Genomic DNA, 23,276 nt, shown 5'->3' with positions numbered 1-23,276 from the left:
CTTGCAACCATACAAAGTGCTACACTTGTCCCTATGCCTCCTCCCTCACCACCATTCAGGGCCCTAGACATTTCTTCCAGGTGAGGCATCGCTTCACCTGTGAATCCAAGGGTGTCATTTACTGCATCCGGTGTGACCTCCTCTACGTCGGTGAGACCCGACGCAGATTGGATGACCGCTTCATCGAGCACCTTCACTCCATCTGCTGCAAAAGCCAGGATCTCCCAGCCACCCACTTCAATTCCACATCCCACTCCCATACTGACATGTCTATCCACAGCCTCCTCTACTGCCACGTTGAGGCCAGATACAAGTTAGGGGAGAACAACACCTCATATTCTGCCTTGGGAGTCTCCAACCTGATGGCCTCAACATCGATTTCTCTAACTTCTGGTAACCCCTCCCCTCTCTCCCACCCCCCCCCCCCCCCATTTGTTTTCCCTCATTCCTGTGGCCCCCTTACCCCTTCTCTTTCCCCTCCCCGCCCATCTATTCCCCACCTCCTTCCCTTTATTCCATGGTCTACTGTCCTCGCCTACCAGTTTCCTTCCTCTTCAGCCCTTTGCTTCTATCTATCAGCTCACAGATTCTTATATCACTCCTTGTCATCCCCCCTCACCTATCCCCTGCCAGCCTGTGCTCCTCCCCCTCCCTTTTTATTCAGGCTTCTGCCCTCTGCCTTTCCTGTCCTGATGAAGGGTCTTGGCCCAGAACATTGACTGTTTATTTCCCTCCATAGATGCTGCCTGACCTGCTGAGTTCCTCTAGCATTTTGTATAGAGAGTATAAGCAACTTGATTTAGCTGGATTTTTTTCTTTTAAAAACAATAACAAAATTCACTAAGGGGTTAAGTGGGGAGGAAGAGGTAGCATTAAGAGCACTTTCATGTTAGGAACCCCGCACACGAGAGGGGGACACAGACATTTGCCCAACAACATTCACTTCAACAACTGGCAAACTGGTTAGTGTCGTGACAAAATTTTTTATGGCTTTAAAGTCACATAATAAAGAGTCCATATTTTGCATGGTCACAAGGTTTTTAATGTGGTTTAAAAAACTAATAAGAACATAAGAAATAGAAGCAAGGCTGATTCACCGACTTGGACGCCTAACTGAACAATTCAAAATTGGGTTTCAGTGTGTAAAGGACATGTGTTCTTGTTCGAGATTGCTTTTTTTTTTGCCTTCTATCAACTCAAACAGAATACAGCACAGAGCCATTTATTAAAACCCAGATGACATTAGCATCTGAATAACCAGCTGCCTTAAATCAAAGGTTCAACATCTGGTATAGGTCCCATCTCTTTGGGACCAGGGGGATTTCCAAACCTACTCATGCAAGACCTTCAGAAACAAGGGAGGCGTTGCACTGTGAAATATTGCTTTAGACCTTTAAGAACCGGTCAACCGAAAGCTTTAAAAGTCAGTCCATGAGGGGCAGTGGGGGAGGGAAGAAGAAAGGCCACAGAGAACAAACTGTATCAGCTCCATCACAGTTAAATCACAGCCAGGTCAAACTCACTTTTAATTACATGAAATTCTGGAATTATCAGCACAATTGTGATTACATTTGCCAATTCCATAACCTGATTCTTCAAATTTATAGCACTTCTCTCTCCTTCCCACTATATACATAGTGCCAAAGTGATTACACATATGAATGAGTACATGAAAACAGTTAGAATTCAGGGGTTTATTCAAGTATCATTAATATTCTTACTTTGACCCTTTTACTGTTAATAAATTCTTGTGCTACATTTTCCTGATCTTTGCTCAATCACTTTGTTTTTTTTTCGCATTTACCCAGAGATTCATTTCATTGCTATTTACAAAAAATCAAAACTTTTAATAAAGACACTTTGAAAACAGTTTGTGCACACCCTTTGCTTTAGAACTCACAGTGCTGTTGTGTTCTTGATGGTATTTTATTTTGAATTCAAATAATTATACTGGGTGGGGGAGGGGAACTAACATTTGAAGAAGTCTGCAACTTGTTGAGAGTGGTGAGCACATTCTAGACTTTTGAGGAAACAGATGGAGCTTACTGTTATGGGAAACCATCCCACATTTTATTAACTCAGCAGTCAATGGATTAGTCTGCTCTGGATTTTGCAACTGTGTGGTGGTGAGAGGGTACTGACCCATCACATTTGACCTCCATTCGCAGACAGCCTGGCCGGATCCTTAAAATCTCACAGCAATAAAGCCTCAAAAGAAGATTTGTTATCTTAAATTCTGGAAACTGATTCCAATCAATATCTGGACAGACCAGGTGGATATCAGTAATATATTGTATCAATGCACGGAATTATAGAGTACAGCAGAACAGGCCACTCAGACAATCGAAATTGTACTGGCTCTTTTGAAGACCAAGCCAACGTCACTCCTACACTTTCTCCCACATCCATGCAATTCTTCCCCCAATCATGGGAATATTACTTTGGAGCCTCCTCTCAAAGTTTTGTGTAAGGAAAATCTTGTTTTGACTGATTTACTGGAGCTCTCTGGAGGAGAGTGGGTGGCACAGTGATGCAGCTGCTGCCTCACAACTCCAGTGATCCAGGTTTGATTCTGACCTTCGGTACTGTCCGTGTGGACAGTGTGAACGTTGGCACGTTCTCCCTGTGACTGCTGGGTACTCCGGTTTCCTCCCACATCCCAAAGGCATGCAGGTTGGTAGGTAAATTGGCTGCTATAAATTTGCCCCAAGTGTGTAGATGAGTGGAGAATCTTGGGGTGAGTTAATGGAAATGTAAGGAGAATAAATTGTTTGGACTAGGATTAGTCTAAATGGGTGGTTGATAGTTGGCATGGACTCAACGGGCCAAAGGGCCTTTTTTTGTGCTGATTCTGCTCTGACTCCATAAGTAATGCGCTGTTAATAAAAGAGAAGTGGTGGATGTACAAAGGCACTTGATAAGGCACTGCATCAAAGAATATTGCAGAAAAAATCCAACAGTGCAGGATGTGACATAGTATGGAAAGAAGCTTGGCTGGCTATAGGAAACAAAAGTGGGTACAAATGGGTCATTTTGTGGTTGGCATGATGTAATGGGTGGTGCATCACAGAAAAAAGGGCTTCAGCTTTTTACTATTTACATATGACTTGGATGAATGGGCTTAAGGTAATGGTTACTATGTTTGCTGATGATCCAAATGACAGACAGAAAAGTGAGTTGTGAAGAGGATCACAATGAAGCAGCCCATTGCAAATCACACAAGATTCTGGACGTCAACTGTCTTTGAATAGGTAGGATTCACTCCCGCCAAATGCCAGCAATGGACAGTCTCCAACAAGAGGACATACACCATCTCTGATACAAAAGCACAGGGATCACCAATCAACAAGCTAGCCAATCAACAATGCCAACATAAGCAAGCAGGGCCTGGGTACCATGAACAATGTACCTTCCCTACAAATAAAAATCAAAGAAAAACTGCAGATGTTGGAAATTTAAACATAAACAGACCTTCCCTACAAATCTCTCCCCACCATCTGCAAATTCAACTCAGGACTACAACGGGTCATTTGTTCTCCTCTGAGCTCAATAAGAACCCACTCAACCCTTGGTGGGCATTGTGTCGGGATAAATAATGCTTGCAGCACACAGTAGTACACTCACAGCACCATCCACTCTACCACCGAGAAGAATGCCCACAAAAATCAATGCAATACAGCACCCTTCAGTTCCACTGAGTCATGAACCATTCTGATTTCAATGCATGTCTGGAGTCTTTCATTCTCCCGGGTGAAAATGCCACAGTTCCCTAATATCACATAGCAGCACCATCCCCAATGGAATCCAGTGGCTCAGAGAGACTATCCAACACCATTTAAAAGCAATTAGGGAGGGCCACTAATGGTATCCTACCACACAGACCTACACTCTGGGGAGGAGTGGGGGTGGGGGTGAGAGGATTAAAGATAATCACAGGCCAACAGCCAGGAATGGAATTGCTACCCGTTTTTTCAACCCTGCCCCCCACCACTGTCCCCCTAACCTGCACGCAGAATCAAAACCTCTCAGCTAAATATAATCTTTCCTGACTCAGCAGTTTGGAGAGCATGACGTTATTTTTAATTGAAAAAATGCACAAGCGCACCAATGTTAGACCCATCTCTGTTATTTTTCTATCTACTGAAACCTTATCTGCCTTCTCGACAGCCTGCAAGGTTATGAAACGGTGACCCTCCATTCACGTTAAGACAATGTACTAAGACAGTACAGTACACTACACTGTCAGACAGTATACTAAGACAGTTAATAATCCAGTCAAATAACCCAGTATTTACGCCCAGCACCTCAGCTTTATTGTTCTTCGATGAGGGATGCCTCCCTCCATCTCTCAGTCCTTTCTCCTTTCCTCAGACAAAATCCCTGTGGATCTTTGTTACAACCATTTGAAAGTTCCTGTTATGAACAAAAAAAACATCCTGCCAGACAAAAAAATGTGGAAGCACGGTTACTTTAGACACTGGAGTACCACAATACAAGGACTAAAACCAGTAAATACTTTGACTTATCCTTGGGAGGGCTGTGTCCATTCTCCAAGGTCTTGGCACCTGGATTCCAAGCTTGTACAAGTAAAACTTATCTTTGAAACTCACAGTACAGTAATCATCTCTCAGGAATGCAGAATATCACAAGATCTTTCTCCAAATATATTTAGAGTTGACCTTTATATTTAGACCTTTGGGTCTGAAAGCCATCTGACTGGGGGGGAGGTCACATAACAGGAGCTTGAGTTCAATCTATTCCAACGCTCTGAGACAGATGCAAAGTGTGGTTCTAATTAGCTCCGGTCCTTCTGCAGATAAGATGTCTTTATTAGTCACATGTACATCGAAATGCACAGTGAAATGATCTTTTGAGTAGAGTGTTCTGGGGACAGCCTGCAAGTGTCACCATGCTTCCAGCGCCAACATAGCATGTCCACAACTTCCTAACCCGTACGTCTTTGGAATGTGGGAGGAAACTGGAGCACCCAGAGGAACCCCATGCAGACACGGGGAGAATGTAAAAACTCCTTACAAACAGAACTGAACCCAGATCGCTGGCGCTGTAATAGCATTGCACTAGACTGTGCCTGATACGAGTACAGCAAATGAACTAATCATTCTTTTCACTGATTTTTGTGGCCTTTTACGCAGTAACTGAATGGATGTTGGAGAATAGAACTACAGTTATAAAAACACCCCAAAGATGATCAGTCAGACTTGCACAAGAAAACCAGTATTGGTGTGTGACAAGACGAATGTTAACAAAGCCTTTAAGATAATGCAAGAAGGAATTATCAGAATAGTAATAACAATGTGTGGAGAAGTTGGGTCCTTCCTTCTTAAATGAGAGGAGGCAAAGAGGAGATTTAATAAAGCTATTCAAAATCAGGAATGGTTTTGATAAATGAGGAACTGCCTTCCAGTTGCAGTTGGGTCAGTGATCACAGACTGAGGACGATTGGCTAAAGAACTATGTGAGAGATGTGGAAACATGCTGCAAGTTGCTGTAAAATCTATTGAACTTGATCTTGGCAATATTTAACAACTGAGGCTCCACAGCGCTCTTAGATAGTGAAAAAAGACTCGCTACCCTCTGAGTGAAGAAATTTCTTCTCATCTCTGTCCTATGAGCCTGGTTCTGGACGCCTCAACCGGGGGAAAATCAAATCTCTACCCTGTTAAGCCCCATAAGAATTGTTTATGTTGTACTGAGATCAGGTCTCAAATTGCTTTGAGTATAGACTTGATCTGCTTATTCTCTTCTCACAGAAATCTGCCACTCCTGGAATCAATCTGGTGAAGCTTCACTGCATTCTGTCCATTATGAGTGTATCTTTCTTTAGGCAGAGAGACCAGACCAGGTCTAGTCTCCCTGCCTAAGGAAAGATACACTCACCATGCTATGTTCAAGATAATGATATAACCAGAACCCCATATAATTACAGCAAAATGTCTTATTCTTAAATCCTTTTGCAATAAAAGTCCAATTTTCTGTTTGTCTGTTTGCTATGCCTATGTATTAAATCTCTTGATAACACTCAGATCCCTCTGAACACCAACACCTTTCATCTCCCAGTATTTAAAAAAATATTCCACTTTTCTATTCTTTCTGTCAAAGTGGATGACCTCAAATTTTTACACATTATATTTCATCTACCACATCCTCATTCATTTAACCTAGCTATATCTCCCTAAAGCCTGTCTGCATCCATCACTCAGTCCACACTACCACCCACTTTGTATCATCAGCAAACTTGGATATATTACACTGACCCCTCTCATCCAAATCACTTATGTAAATCGTTAACAGCTGGGGCCCTTGTGGCACCCAACCTCAAAGAACAGTAACAGATTTGTCAAATACTTTTATACTGTCTCTGCCTAATCCTATTATTCTTTTCAAGTGCCTCATTACCACTTAATTAACAATGGATTCCATCATTTTCCTAACTATTGACGTAGGCTCATTGGTTTCTGTTATTTTAACTCTGCTATTTGGGAAATGGAGAACCAGAGTTAAATTTGCTACTTCCCAATCTGTGGGATCCACTCAAGAATCTATGGAATTTTGGAAGATGCCAACCAGTACGTTCATCATCTCCACAGCCACTTCACATTTTTGCACATATTCCATCTGCCATGTCCTTACTCATTCATTTAATCTATCAATGTCCCTCTGAAGCCTCTCTTCATCCATCTCTCCATCTCACAGTCTACAGTACCACCCAACTTTGTATCATCAGCAGACTTGGATGTATAACACTTGACCCTCCCCCCAACCAAATTATTGATGTAAATCATTAACAGTTGGGGCCTTAAGATACAACTTGTTAGATCCTGGAGGGTTTATTCGTGGGAGTACTTTCACCAGGACTTCAGTGGTTCAAGAAGGCCACTCACCATCACCTTCTGTAGGAGCAATCAGATAGGTGAATCACGTTCAAATGTTGTCAAGGCATAAATACACGGTGTAAGTGCCATGAAAATTTGTGTTTTGCAGCAGTAGTACAGTACATTACGAGTATAACATAAATTAACATCAATTATACATAACTTACATGTGCCATGATAGCCATGTCAACAATACCCACATTCCAAAAAATGAATTAAAAAAAAATGACACCCTGTCTTCTCCTAAACAGAGTTCCTGAGCCTACTTACAACGTCATTCCTTCAATCATTACTTTCTAAGGCAGTGCAACTTCACTCCACATTTTTGACCTCTACTGCTAACTTCATAAAACCCAAATAAACAGGAAACAGCAATCTGTCCTTTCCCAAAGTGTTAAACAGACTTGATATTTGTTCTTTTTTGGTTCCAACGTACAAATGTGGAAACTCAATTCAGTTTGTGCGGATCCTTCAAAGTGCCAACAGGTTGACCCTAAAAATACAAAGGAGTTAGATTCCTTTAACGGGCACACAGTTTACAACCCAAGTCAACTTCCAATATCTCCACATGGTTCTCCATATTCATTTAGGTTGAATTCTAAGAGACTGGTAGCCATAAAATACCAAAGTAAATCAGCCTCCCTTATCCCCCATGATAGACCTACAGACCCATGTGCTTACTGTTCTATGAATCACCCACTGCAATGGGGAAGCTGTGTTCCTTGGCTAGAAGACAGCACAAAGACTGTCGTTTCCTCAACATGACTTAAATATCTGATTATAAGTCAATTACTGACCTACATAGGGATGGGTTGAGCAGAAAACACAATTACCCTACAAGACTAATAGAAACTGAGATTTATACCTTGACTTACCCTAAATAACAAAGAACCACTACACTGCAGCTTTTTACTGTAAACTGAATAGGTGAAGTCCTCTAAACAGACTACAAGAGCACTTTCCAAAGACAGGCATGAGTAGACTCATTATGTAACTATGGTGATGCAATATGGTATAAAAAGCAGCATGAGTCAAAGAATACAGATAGCATTGCTCACCTGCGGGTCTCAGACTCGTGCTGTCAGGTATCTTTTGAGCCCTGATTCTAGGCATGCCAGACTGCAACGATAAGGATAAGATTTCTCTCCTCCCTCTCCAGTAAAAGGCCATGAGAAAATGTACTACTACTCTAAAGCTGGGTTATCACAACCTAAAAGGCTGGGTTATCACACCTCTTGACATCGTGCAATTATCCCCCGGATTAGTTTTCACTTTACTTTTAAGCAAGTAACTTCACCACAGTGATAAACCTAGATATATTGTTGATGTAACTCAATTATTAAAAAAAAATTCCGAATTTTATAATTATAAAGTACATCATTAAAAAGTGTTCTAATTTGTGTGTACCCAATGCACCACAGAAGAGGATATCAGGATACGATAGCAGCTGTATAATGCTAAGGCCCACTGCTGGAATATATTCTGAGTGAACCTCGTGCTGGTCTTTATGCATATCTAGAATCAGAGCTATAAGGCTATTCAACCTCAGAAGGCATCACAGCCAAAGCCAATCCCAATGACTAAGATCAGGAACCAGAGGCTTGACAGGAAAAATCTAGTCTGCCACATCTGTGCTGTACAGAGGGGGTACTTCACTGTTAGGGATCTCTCTTTTGGATAAGACCTTGAGCCAAGGGCCTGTCGGCTCCAGTAGCACCCCCCACACCACCAAGGACATTATTTTCAAGAGAAGGGAAGTTTGACCAGGTTTCCTTGATCAATACCATCTCTCACTCAATGCCACTGCCAATTGAATGCCATTTTCTGTCATAACAACAGTGACTCTATTCCAAAGTACTTAGATGCCTATAAAGTACTTGGGAGATAGTCGAAGGGAATTACAAGGTGCTATGGAAATGCAAAACTTTCTTGTTCAGAAATCATGATTGATTTGATCTCCCCTGACCAAGGACATTACAGCACATCCGAGTGCTGAGCCATGAGCAGAAAGGTATTATATTGCCAAGAAAGAGAAAAAAAAAATCACAAGGGCTCTATTTCAGTGAGAATATAGTTCACATGTGTGAAGAAATACAAAACATTATTCGTGTTAGGGTGATTAGATAATGTCAAACCCCAAGAGTGAAGCTGTGCAGTTTTTAAACAGTCAACTCAAGCATAAGATTCCAGTCTTGAAACTGCTGGAGGCTATTTTTTTAAAATAATACAACCTCAAGTCACGCAATTTGAGCAAAGGAATCATCCATGCACTGTTAATTAGAACAGAGTGCTGATAAACAATGACAAAACAGTAAACAGTTGTGCCACTGGTTATTAAACTAAAAGCTTCAGACTATGCAACATTTTACAAGCTTAGTATGACTTGGCTTCACATTTTAATCATAACATTTTATTCCCAAGAAACTTACCCTTATTAACAAAATTCTGTTTCATTTTGGTTTGGATCATGAATTTAATTGAATTGATCTAAATAGGCACTGCACTGAAGCTAACCACAAATTTTTTGTGTGGGGCAGTGGAAACCTATCCAAAAAGCCATGGGCAAATAGCCACCACAGTAAGAACCAGGTTCACCTGCTCCTATTGGCTGTTTGGCTATACACACAAGGTTCATAGTTGAATCTGACACTCTGGATTTAGATCCCTTCCCATTATTAGAAACAGTAATCTGGCAAAAGCTAGAAAGATTTAATGTCTATTTCTAAAGTTTGATCAGTTTTAAAAATTTTAAAAATAATTTGTTCTCATTTTTGCAGTATAATTTTGCAGTATTTGCCACTACTACGAAGAACTCAAGATACCATAGAGCAATATCTACAGATTGCAATGACACCACCTTGAGGTGTGCTGCTGTCTTGTGACACACTATGAAGCAAGAAGTGATCCAGATCAATTACCATTTCTGCAAGGTCTGTGCACCTGCCTTCAAGTAACCATAGCCCAGACTGCCCCCAAAGTTCAAAGTACACAAACCTGGATAACACAAAATAGTTATAATATGGGACGAGGTCAGTAAATCCATTGCAAAGTGTCATCTGCTTGCTATCCACTCTATCGCCATAGTTCTAGTTTCAAATATTAATCTATTTTTCCCTGCAAAAGTGCCTTGGTGCCTCCTGCAAACCAAAGGGGAGCTTGAACAATTTGGTCTCTGACATTCTGCTTGGATTGGTACCCAACAATAGATGTCAAGTTGATCATCTGAGACAACAGAAAGGTAAAGTGGTGTCTGAAAGATACAAAAGGAGCACACAAAAGTAAACAGTGCTCCAGGAGTTAATGTTTTTAGAAGTCTTCCTAATGAAAATCTAACAGTCTCTGATCACTTCTGGGACAAGATCGTTTGTTCCTTTGGCTGCACTGTTTACACAATGGTCGGAAATCTCAAAAAACACACAATGGGAAGAGTGCCAATATTATGGGACGTGCAGCACTGCAAGGTGGAAAACAAGTAACAGCACAAGGCATCAGCACCACAGCCAGGCTTTTGAAATACCACTGAACCTCAAGATAGGGTTCTGGGTTTATAAATATGGTTGGGACAAGCTGTACTGTCTGCTTGACATGCAAGTAACTACCACTATCACCGGCTAATAGAAATGAACTATTACTGGCACTTATTGGTATTGCTTTATTATTGTCACTTGTACTGACGTACAGTGAAAAACTTGTCTTGCATACCGTTCGTACAGGTCAATTCATTACACAGTGCAGTTACATTGAGTTAGTACAGAGTGCATTGAGGTGGTACAGGTAAAGAAAATAACAGTACAGAGTAAAGTGTCACAGCTACAGGGAAGTGCATTGCAGGTAGACAATAAGGTGCAAGGTCACAACAGGATAGATCGTGAGGTCAAGAGTCCATCTCAACGTATAAGGGAACCATTCAATAGTCTTATAACAGTGGGATAGAAGCTGTCCTTGAGCCTGGTGATATGTGCCCTCAGGGTCCTATATCTTCTGCCTGACGGGAGAGTAGAGAAGAGATAATGACCCAGGTGGGTGGGGTCTTTGATTATGCTTCACCAAAGGCAGCGAGAGGTATAGACATACCAGTCCACGGAGGGGAGGCTGGTTTCCATGAAGCGCTGGGCTGTGTCCTCAACTCTCTGCAGTCTCTTGTGGTCCTGGGCAGAGCAGTTGCCATACCAAGCCATGATGCATCCAGATAGGATGCTTTCTATGGTGCATCAATAAAAGTTGGTGAGTGTCAAAGGGAACATGCCAAACTTCTTTAGCCTCCTGAGGAAGTAGAGGTGCTGGTGAGCTTTCTTGGCTGTGGCATCTACGTGGTTGGACCAGGACAGACTATTGGTGATGTTCACTCCTAGGAACTTGATGCTCTCAACCCTCTTGACCTCAGCACCATTGATGTAGACAGGTTCATGTACACCTCCCCTTACCAGCTCTTTTGTTTTGCTGACATTGAGGGAAAGGTTGTTGTCATGACATCATGTCACTAAGCTCTCTATCTCCTTCTTGTACTCCAACTCATCGTTGGAGATTTGATGATAAAATGACAAAGGGAATAATTATTTGCTACATTACTCAATCATTACGTAGAGCAAACCATTTCAATTTGAATTCCATCTATGACTAATTCCTGAGTCAGGCAGAAACAAATCATAGGTTCAATTGAGCAGTAAGACAGTTATGTGTTAATAAGACAGTTATTGCTTAAATCACCAGCAAAGACTTTAGAATAACTCTTTCTGATACCAACTGTTCATCAAACAGAAAAATCAATCCAGTCTGTGTGGCTACACTGACTAAAATGAGATAATTTAACTATTGTTTCCCCACATTCTTTCAAGCCCAGCAATAAAAGATTTCTTCGATCTTTGCACTGTCATTTTCACAACTGAAATGTTAGAAATCTCCATGCTCCATACTCTAATAGGAACACAACTTTACAATTGCTCACAGCCCCCAAATATTCTGTAACTGTAATCAGATCAAACGTTCTGCAATGTATTATAAGATGGAAGGACAGTCACCAGGAGGGCCCAAAAACCCAACAGGAGCAGCAAGCATAGGCAACACTTCAAGGAGTAGTTCATCAAAGATAGAATTGAGCAGAGCAGACAATGAAACTGCAGGACACCCAAGTTCCTTCAGTCATAAATCACTGTTGTTCATCAAGTTTACTTGCCAGTAAAACTATTTATATTTTTTTTAAATGTTTCATTTCAATTACTGAAAATGTGATGCAATAGAAGGCATGTTATATGCTTTTGACATAATGGAACATTACTCTAAACTGGATGTGTCCTTCAGCTGAATATCTCACTCCTAACAGTAATGTGTGACTTGCTCATGGTTAATAGTCTGTACATTTGCACACTTTAACTAACTTATCCACAACTTCCAATAAAATCTTCCAGTATAATATGAATTTAAACTTTATTTACAGTGTGGTAAATTAGGCAGAAACAATTATTATACTCCAGCATGTACCACCTATTTCTGGTTTGGATATGACAAACCCAACTACAGGAGCACTGCCTCAAGAAGGCAACATCCATCATCAAGGATCCCCACCATCCGGGTCATGCTATTTTCTCACAGCTACCATCGGGCAGGAGGTACAGAAGGCCCACACCACCAGGTTCAGGAACAGCTACTTCCCTTCAACCATTCTGTTCTTGAACCAACCGGCACAAATCACTAGAGTTTAGCAACACTATTATCATTTTGTACTAAAATTGACTTAGCTTTTTTTTTGTTGTGTTCTTTCTTGTAAAAAATTATGTATTACTTATATATAATTTATGTTTTTCTTGTGAATGCTGCCTATATGATGCTATGTGCCTGTGATGCTGCTGCAAATAAGTTTTTCATTGCACCCGTGCATGCATGTACTCATACATATAACAATAAACTCGACTTGACAATGATTGCAATCTGAAGGACAAGTGTCGTTATGTGAGGTCAATTTAGTAGACTGTTTCTGCCACCTAGTGTCACTAGAGCATTGTGGTGCAATGTAAGCACATAGTGGTACAACAAGACATAGATCAAAAAGCTGAGTGCAGCAGAAACCCATCTAAATCCAGATCCATCTCAACTATGCCCTCTTCTTGATGCTGCCATCAGGCAGGAAGCACAGGAGGCAGAAGACCCAAACCTCAAGGTTCAGCAACAGCTCCTTCTCCACTGCCACCAGGTTCCTGAACCCACCTGAAAACTCTAACTCCACCTCTGACTATATTTCTTTTGCTCTCTCACAACTTGCATTAGTGTTGTTTAATTTTACATATGTACATTATGTATAATTTATGTTAAGTTCATATCAACTTATGTTTGTCACATACTGTGCTGCTGCTGCAAAACGCTGGTTTTCATGGTACTCATAGCCTGGGTACGTATGCCTATAATAAATTTAAACTTGAACCCTTGAACTCCTTCAAGGGGCTGGTACCGAGCACACTACGTGCATGTCACCATGCACTTAACAATATTATTACTGTCTGTGAGATACAAGTTTTGTATGACACAATTCTTCATTGCAAATCACCCCATCCAATCTCATCAGCTCAAAATACTCACAACACAACCAGAACAAGTACAGATGGCATTGGAATCTCATCCCAGAAATACTACTTTACATTTAAAACCTATCATACCTAGAATCACTTCACGTCAGTGAGTAAAAGAAAAACAGCCACAAAAATTTAATCGTCAATCTTTTATGCAATCATTCACCTGATCCTGATAGATAATAAAGACTGCCTGACAAAAACCCTTCTTTACTGCTTCTGGCTGACCTTTAAATACACAGTTGAAACACCTCAAGGCACTTAACTAAATATGACACCATGCCACAGGAAAGCAGGTGATCTAAAATGTGATCAAAGATGTAAGTCATTAAATGAATGGAAGATACGGGGATGGGTGGAGAGGGAGAGAGGGAGAGAAAAAGAAAGAAGTTCAGTGAAGGAATTCCAATTATTTTTATATTCAATACACAGGATCAACAAATGTTCAGATACTAAATTAACCAAAGGGAATTGGAGATAAGGGCAGAAAAGAGTTGAATAACTGCTATCAATTTACTGAATGGCTAGGCAAGCTCAAAGGTTTCATCAGCCTCACTACTTCATATATTTTCCAATCATTTGAGCTCAGATGGCTGAAGACACAAGAAAGGATTGTTACAGTGAGTACCCTTAAATCCTAGTGAGTGTGTACGTCACCATCAAGTTACTGAAATCCCAGCAGCAACTCCTGATGCTTTTTGCTCAGATTTCTTGAGAAAACGTAATTATCAACAGTTCAGTGAGAACGTGCATGAATGACTGACAAGATAAAATCATTTCTCCTCATTGATGCGGAGGGTGGGTTACATAAATTAGGTCTGAATTTAAAATTTAAGAGGTAATTTGTTAGAGAAGACTAGGATTTTGAAAGGAATTGTCAGAGTGAAGGAGGAAATACTGTTTCTGCTGGTTAAGGACAATGGAGTCTAGGACAAAGACACAATCAGACCCAGACCAAAGAGGGGGGAAAATAAAAATCAGGATCCACCTGCAAATATAAATGTAAATGAGTGGAACACTTTCCCAGAAGCAACAGTTAATAATTTTAAACCTGACATTGATAAGATTTTTACCAGGCAAGGGTATGGGGCCAGGGACGACAGACGGACTTACAGGACAGCTCAATGGCATAGCTAGTAGAGCCACTGCCTCACAAACCTGACCTCAGATGCTGTCTGAGTGGAGTTTGCACTTTCTCCCTACGACTGCATGGGTTTCCGCCGGGTGCTCTGGTTTCCCCCAACACCCCAAAGACATGTGGGTTGGTAGGTTAACTGGCCATTCTAAACTGCTCCTAGTTGTAGGTGAGTGGTAGCATCTGGAGGGCATTGATGAGAATACAGGGAGAACAAAAAATGGGATTGATGTAGAATTGCTGTAAACGTGAGGCTGACAGTCGGCACGGACTCAGTGGACGAAAGGGCCCATGCTGTATCTCCCTATGACGGAGTTAAAACAAAGATGGGGTATAAGGCCTCCAGAGCTGAAAGCTTCCCTCTGTATACTTATCATCCTATATTCCAGACATACCAGTAAACCTGCAAACCAGATTTTTTTTTAAAAAATGTACACGTTCTTTGAAAAACCCTGAGTGAAAGTGCTGTGTTATTTCAGAGGCATGATGCTCCATATGGACAAACTATCTGCCTACTTGATAAATGTCTTGAGCACTCCAAATATTTCTCGGGAACAGTGCGGTGAATCTTGCAGAGAAAATAAATTGCATTTAGAATAATCATTCAGTACTTTTCAATTATATCAGTATTGCAGCTGTGCCCATTTTACACAAGAAAAATTAATGGGTACAAGTAACACCTGTCAAAACACTGAGTTCATATACTATTCTCCAAACAACACAGGGCAATTAATTATTTTCTTTTACATGCACCCAGTAAAACAGCCAATTACCAATTCTAGTTGCCAAAAAGGTCCCAATCTTTCTTCACTGAGTTGAAGGTTCTGACCAAAAACGATCCAGACAAAAGGCAGCCATTTGGTCCATTATAGCTGCGCTATCTCTCTGAAAGAGCCCATCATTTAGTTCCTGCCCACCTGCTTGATGTAGCACAGTCGGCCCCCCAGTCTTGATTGCTACATAGTGAAACCACCAACGCACCCCCCCCCCCGCCCCATACACCTTCCAGAGCCATATGCAATTATGGAAATGCTTGGCTCTAAGGCTGAACATTGTGCCTGTATAGACAAATTATATGCCACCATCACTGAGGAGGTTCACAGAGGAAGGAAGACTGGTTGGGCAAGATACAAGGGCAAGACGCAAAGCATAGAATCCCTTTCCAACGATGTCTTAACTACCTCAGAAAAGGATTGGTGGAAGAAAAAGAGGATAATTATTTTAAGGTTTTCTCCTTCATGGAACACAGTGCCAAAATGGGAGCTGTCAGAACACCCATTAGATTTGGCCTCAGATTTCCGACTATACATCTTAACTGTAAAGCAAGGCAGAATTAAACTGGAACAAGACAAGAGTAAGATAAAATGGCCCTCTATAACACAGAACATCAAGGGATACTCACTGCATCATATTGGGCAAGGAACTCCTGAGGCTTGTCTTTGATGTTATCTGTGTCGACTTTGACCTCCACCATTGGGTTCAGGTTCTGCGCACGTTCCAGAGATGCTTCAGCCCGATTTCTTCCCAAAGAGCCATCAGGAATGAGGAACTGAGATCTTGCATCCTCTGCGGTAGTCTGCAGTCAAGACGAATCTCGTTAAATAAGAAAAATAATTTCAAAGTGATCAATCAAAAATTTAGGAACTTGTTAAGTTAGTGTAAACCGTATTGAATGATTGCAGATTTGGTATTATCATCACATTTGATTAGCGGGGCACCTGGTTATCTTTCAGAGCCGATTAAATAAATGGCAAGGCATCCTCAGTTAACAACGTAGCAGAAGGTGGCCATTCAGCCCATCAACCCTGTTTCCTCATTCAGATCATGTCTGATCCTTGACAATTCCATATACTTGACTTTTCCCCATATTCCTTAATACCACCAGATAACAAAACTATCAATTTGAAACTGTAATTTAACAGTGGACAGATCATTATCTTCTGTTTGCTGAAAAGATCTCTACACTTCTACATTTTTGTGTGTTTAAGGACTGGATCTAATTTTGATGGCTATGTCACCTTGTATGCTTCTAAAGCAATGAAAATTGTTTCCCTACAGCTTATTGCTTTGTCTGTCTGTTCTTCAGCTAAAGAATTCTTCTTTTTCAGCAACAATGTAACTGCCCCCACCCCCCAACAGACACAGCCACACAAAACCCACTTAAATCCAGAGAGTTTGTCCACTCTTGGTACAGGTGAGATACAGGACCACAAAGTGTGACCAAATGTTAAAGCTGAGTTTATGCAGTCAAAACTTTGCCACCTTCCAGGACATGGTAGTGCGAGGCTTCATGTCAGCAGTACAGCAGCAACTTGCAGCCTTATTTTGAGCACAGTAACTGAAAACACAGCCCTGCAGCAATGACTCTCATTCCATCAAAGAGCCAGGTTGGCAGATCAATAATTAACAACATACTGGGGTACATCCATCTCAGATACAAGATCACTTGGTTCACGTCTACCACTGACTATTGACTTTACACTGAATTTCCATTCCCCAATGTTACACTTTGGGTTAAAAGCTCCAAACACATCTCTACTCATTGCCCCTGCTCACACTTTTCACGTCAAGATATATAATGTCCACGTACACATCGAACATACATTCTAATCAACCCCATCCGAGATAACCCCTATAACACAATGAGAGAAATGGTCAGTAGATGTTGACAAGCTATTCCTTTAGACTGGAGAATCTCGAGCTATAGTCTCACGAAAAGTGATCAATCATTTAGGACAGAGATAGGGAAACACTTTTCATTCAAAGGGTGTAAATCTTTGGAATTCCTTCCCTGGGAGATTATGAATGCTAAATTGAGTATTAAGAGGCATTTAGACAGGCACATGAACAGGCAGGGAATGGAGGGATATTGACCATGTGCAGACAGATGGTATTAGTTTTGAATGATATCACGGTCAGCAGACACTGTGAGCCAAAGGGCCTGTCGCTGTGCTGTACAGTTCTGTGTTCTATGAGTACATTCAAAGGTGAGAGAATTAAGGAATATGGAGATCAGGGAAGAAAGTGGACTGTCAGCCATGATCCTATTAAACTACGAAGTAAGTTTGAGGGGATAAATGGCTCCTACATCTTACAATCTTATTTCAATTTAACTGAACATTTTGCCATCGAACCTCAGTCAATAGTGGTTAAGAAAACTACTGCTGATTATCAATAGTGGAGTTAAGGATCACCACTAAAGACCAGAGTTTGCAGTTTTCCCTCCACATGCAGAAGTTAATCATGAGAAAACATCTCTATTGTCTAAACACCCCTCATTATCCAGGAGCCAATTTACACTTTCTACAAAGAGCAACATCACTGCAAACAGGACCAATTCTTTTTCCCCAAGTATTGTCACAAAACTGTTTTCTGCAAAAAGTAGTCAAATGAATGCAGAGAGGTTCCTGCAAAACTTATAAACATGCATGCATGAGGTACTTCCTGCTAGCCTCTATATACTTTCAATCATGGGCTGAAAAATGTGTACAGAAGGTTTATGAATAAGCAGATAACCCTGCATTTGACACCAGAATAGCCCTCAAGGGAGTGGGCCTTTACTCTACCAGAATATAATGGTGATCTTTGGGTTTGGTGGCTCTGATTAGTGGGCACCACAGGGATTGTGCGAGTGACCCAGCTGTTCACAATCTATATTGTTCATTTGGGCATGAGAATCACGTGTAATATATCCAAGTATGCTGACGATACAAAGCTAAGTTGTAGCATGGACTGTGAAATGGATGCAAAAAGGCTTTTGGGGGGAATAAAAACAAAAATTCTTCGAAATACTCAGTAGGTCAGGCAGCAGCTTTTGGAAGAGATATTCTCTTTTGTCCTAACTATCTGTCCCCCAACCTCTCTGCAACTTAAATCTATATTTTTTCTCACTTTCTTAGTTCTAATGAAGGGACTTCAACTGGAAATTCTTTCCACAGATGCTGCCTGGTCTGATGAGTGTTTTCAACATTTTGTTTTTTTATTTCAGATTTCCAGCATCTGCAGGTTTTTTTGATTTTCATGGGGGGGATGCAGATCGATTAAGTGAATAGGAAAGGACATGGCAGATCAATTGAAAATGTGAAATCATCCACCTTGGCAGAAAAAAAAGTGGAATTTTTTTTAATGGTAAGAATTTGACAGGTGTTGCTGTTCAGATTATGAAAGTAAGCAGGCAATCACAACACGCAATTGGGAAGGAAAGGGTATGTTTATTTTCATTGCAAACTATTCCTCTCCCCACTGATGCTCCATGACCTACTGTGTGCTTGTTTTTGTAACAGAATATAGGTCCTTACAACTAACACACGTGCATTTAATGAAACGCATCAGCAGATTTACAGTGATTTCATCTTTAAAACCCAGGTACGATGGTCCAAATGATCTGCTTCTGTACTATATCATCCTACAATTCAATCACGTCAACTAATTATAACCCTGTATTTCAAATCCAATGAAGCCTCACCCCTCCTCTTCAGCCTCCAAAGATCTGACTTCTGAAGCTCCCTCTTATTTCAGCCTTTATAGGTCCTAAGATATGGTTTTATTTTTTCTGCTGTAACACTCCTTAAAACCTACCTCTTTGAGCTTTTGGCCACGTATCTGAATACCTCCTTATATGGCACAGTGTCAAGTTTTGCCTTTCAGCATGCCTATGCGTTGTACTGATACGAGTCGTTCTTGTTGATAGCATACCAAAAGCCCAAAGCGGCACCAAACATTAAAGTGACACCAAACATTAAAGTGACGAACTTCGCTGGAATACCTGTTGATGATCTAGTAGAGTCAGTGCTTTGACACCTGCCAGAATAAGATTTTTCGCCACTTCAGCTCCAAGACCCTTCATCCCCACCAGCAGCACACGGGAGCCACGTAATCTGTAAAACATCAACCATTCATTGGCTCTGGTTGAAGGTTAAGATCGGAAGGGTCAGCAGTTTTTGCCTAAACCAGTGTGATGGAGGCAGTACAAATTTACAGACTGCTTTATTCTGAATGTTGTTGAACTTCAAGTGTTGTTGAAACCTCACTCATGGACAGCATCCCATCACACTCCTGGTTTGTGTCTACTGGATGATGGAAAGGGTTAGTGTGCAAGGCCACGAGTCACTCGCCATAGCATACCCAGCCACTAACCGTTTACTTGTAGCCACAGTATTTCCGCAGCTGATCCAAATGAATTTCTGGTCAATAGTGACTCCCAGGATTTTGGTGGTAAATGACTTAGCAATGGTAATGCAAATGCCACTGAATGTCAAGGGTAGGGGATTAGACAATCTGTTGTTGGAGATGGTCACTGCCTGGCACTGATGGGGCATAAATGTTACTTGCCACTTCTCAGCCCACACCTGAACATTACCGAGGTCTTGCTACATGCAGCCATGTGCTGCTGGGCTGCTTCATTGCTGAGTAATTAAGGCTTTGGGGTTTCGAGTCATTTGCCACAGGATATCCAGGCTCTGAGCTTTTCATTCAGCCAGAGTATATGTGTGGCTGAGCCACTTAGTGAAGTTATGAAATGTACTTTACAAATGAAATTATTTTCTCTTTTCAAAAATCTCACTAAATTTGTATGTTTTCCTATTTTTTTGAACATAAATAGCCAGGTGTGTGGTCCTCAAGTGGTGTGGGGTTAGAGTTGGCTCACGTGGACAAGAGTGTGCTCAAATAATTCAAAAGCCATACATTATGTCTGTTGTTACACATTCTCATTATAACTCTCATGCTCACATTAATAATAGAAGCTGCCTTTGTAAACTCATCATATTGCAACTGCACTCCCCCTGTGATGCTCCATTGCTTCTGGTGGGAAGGTGCAATCACAGCATGGTATGTTTATATAGGAATTCAGAGCAAAAAAAAATCAATCAAGCTCAATCAGATCTGCCTTCCAATAATAGTCATAGAGCACTACAGCACAGAAACAGGCCCCTCGGTCCATCCTGTCCATGCCAGCCTGGTTTTCTGGCTAGTCCCATTTACCTGCACCCAGACCATATCCTTCCATACGTGTCTTATCCATGCACCTATCCAAACTTCTCTTAAATGTTACAATTGAACCAGCATCCACCACTTCCGCTGGCAGCTCATTCCACACTCGCACCACCCTCTGAGTGAAGTAGTTCCCCTCAGATTCCCCTTAAATATTTCACCTTTCACCCTAAACCTATGACTTCTATTTCTAGTCTCAACCAACCTGAGGGGAAAAACCTGCATGCATTCACCCTATCTATACCCCTCATAATTTTGTATACCTCAATAAGATCTCCCCTCATTCTCCTGTGCTCCAGGGAATAAAGTCCTAACTTATTCAATCTTCCCGATAACTCAAATCTTGGCAAGATCCGTGTAAATTTTCTCTGCCTCTTTGAAGCTTATTTATAATCTTTCCTGTAGGTAGGTGACCAGAACTGCACACAATACTCTGTTTGGCCTCACCAACATCTTATACAACTTCAACACATTCTAACTCCTGTATTCAATGCCCTGAATTATGAAAGACCAATGTGCCATTAGCTCACTTTACGACCTTACCTACCACTTTTAAGGAATTATGGATCTGTATTTCCAGGTCCCTTTGTTCTACCACACACCCCTACCATTCACTGTGTAAGTCTTACCGTGGTTTGTCCTCCCAAGTCCTCACACTTATCTGCATTAGATTCCATCAGCCATTTTTCAGCCTGTTTGCCCAGCTGATCCAGATCACTTTGCAAGCTTTGATAGCCTTCCTCGCTGTCCACTATGTCCCCAATCTTGGTATCATCCACAAATTTGCTGAACCAGTTTACCACCTTATTATCTAAATCATTAATATACATGATAAACAACAACGGGCTCAGCACTGATCCCTGCAGCACACCACTAGTCACAGGCCTCCAGTCAGAGAGACAACCATCTACTACCACTCTCTGGCTTCTCACATTAAGCCATTGTTCAATCCAACTGACTACTTCATCCTGAATGCCAAGCGACTTAACTTTCTGGACCAGCCTCCATGTGGGACCTTGTCAAAGGCCTTGCTAAAATCCATGTAGACAATGTCTACTGCCTTCCCCTGATCAACCTCCCTGGTAACCTTCTCGAAAAATTCTATACAATTAGTGAGAAGCGATCTGCTATACAAAAAGCTATGTTGATTATCCCTAGGCCCTGTCTATCCAAATACTTATATTCCTGTCCCTCAGAATACCTTCCAATAATTTACCCACGACTGATGTCAGGCTCACTGGCCTATAACTTTCTGGCTTATTATTAGAGCCTTTCTTAAACAACTCAGCAACAATAGCTTTCCTCCAGTCCTCCAGCACCTCACCTGTGGCTAAAGACATTCTAAATATCTCTGCCAGATTTATCCACCCTAATTCGCCTCAAGACAGCAAGCATCTCCTCTTCCATAATCTGGATACAGTCTATGACTCACTACTATTTTTCCTCAGTTCTATAAACTCTGTCTCTCGAGTAAATACAGGCGTAAAAGTTCTAAAATCTCCCTCGTCTCTTTCTGCTCCACGCATAGATGACCACGTTGATCTTCAAGAGGACCAATTTTGTCCCTTACTATCCTTTTGCTCTTAACATAGGTATAGAAACCCTCGGGATTCTCTGTCACCTTGTCTGTTAAAGCAACCTCATGTCCTCTTTTTGCCCTCCTGATTTCTCTCTTAAGTGTTCTCTTGCATTTCTTATACTCCTCAAGCAGCTCATTTGAGCTTAACAGCCTATATCTGATGTGCATCTCCTTTTTCTTTACCAGGGCCTCAATATCCTTCGATAACCAAGGCTCCCTAAACCTGTCAGCCTTGCCTTTTATTCTAACAGGAACATACAGATTCTGTACTCTCAATATTTCACTTTTGAAGGCCTCTCACTTACCAAGCATCTCTTGGGTGGAAAACAATCGATCGCAATGCATGCCTGCCACATCCCTTCTGAAGCCCTCCAGTTTAGAATCTTAACCCTAGGACCAGTCCTATGCCTCTCCATAATTATCTTGAAACTAATGGAATTATGATCACTGGATACAAAGTATTCCCGTACACTCACTTCTGTCACCTGCCCCATCTCATTCCCTGAGAGGAGATCCAGTATAGCACTTTCTCTAGTATTGATTATATATTGATTAAGGAACCTTTCCTAAACACATTTGACAAACTGTATCCCATCCAGTTCTTTTCCTTATAGCTACAAGATGAATAATCCTTGTAGCTAGAAGATGAATTGATGGTGAACAGGTTCCACGATTAATGCAGGCAAGGGGCCTTTAGAATAGAATCGGTGCAAATATTTGCTTCAAAACACTTTGGGATCTCCCATGGTTGTGAATGGAAGAATTTATTATTTTCACATGTACCAAAATACAGTGAAAAGTTTAAGTTGTGTGCCATCCAGATAGATCATTCCATACATAAGTACATTGAGGTAGTAAAAAGAAAATCAGAGTGCATATTATAGAATGCAGAATGGCAAAGGGGAGATGCAAGTCTGCACTTTCAAACACGATATGGGAGCTCCCAACAGGCCATCAATGAAATACTGCACAGTGTGTGTAGGAATGTAGAGCAAGATCCAACAATCTGACGTGGGCCAAGGAGAAGTGCAGTGCAGTGTGTGCATTAAATACTGAGCAACCTTGCCCGGGAATGACCAAGGTGTAATGCAATAACTACATTTTATTAGTTGGACGAA

The 23,276-nt window shown here is 41.3% G+C and overlaps 1 protein-coding gene across 1 annotated transcript in view; it reads right to left on the bottom strand.

The window, feature by feature from the left end:
* sae1 (SUMO1 activating enzyme subunit 1) overlaps positions 1-23,276 on the bottom strand; it is a 122,202-nt gene that overhangs the window by 98,631 nt on the left and 295 nt on the right. The window contains exons 2-3 of the mRNA XM_052044382.1: positions 19,354-19,465; positions 15,991-16,164 (exon numbers count right to left, since the gene is read on the bottom strand). Of these exons, the coding sequence (XP_051900342.1) occupies positions 15,991-16,164; positions 19,354-19,465 (286 nt within the window). The remainder of the gene's footprint in view (positions 1-15,990; positions 16,165-19,353; positions 19,466-23,276) is intronic.

The sequence above is a fragment of the Pristis pectinata genome, chromosome 35 (genome assembly GCF_009764475.1).
Source record: "Pristis pectinata isolate sPriPec2 chromosome 35, sPriPec2.1.pri, whole genome shotgun sequence".
Lineage (NCBI taxonomy): Eukaryota > Metazoa > Chordata > Chondrichthyes > Rhinopristiformes > Pristidae > Pristis > Pristis pectinata.
Note: the sequence above shows the minus strand (reverse complement) of the source record. Positions and strands in the feature narration are given on the sequence as shown.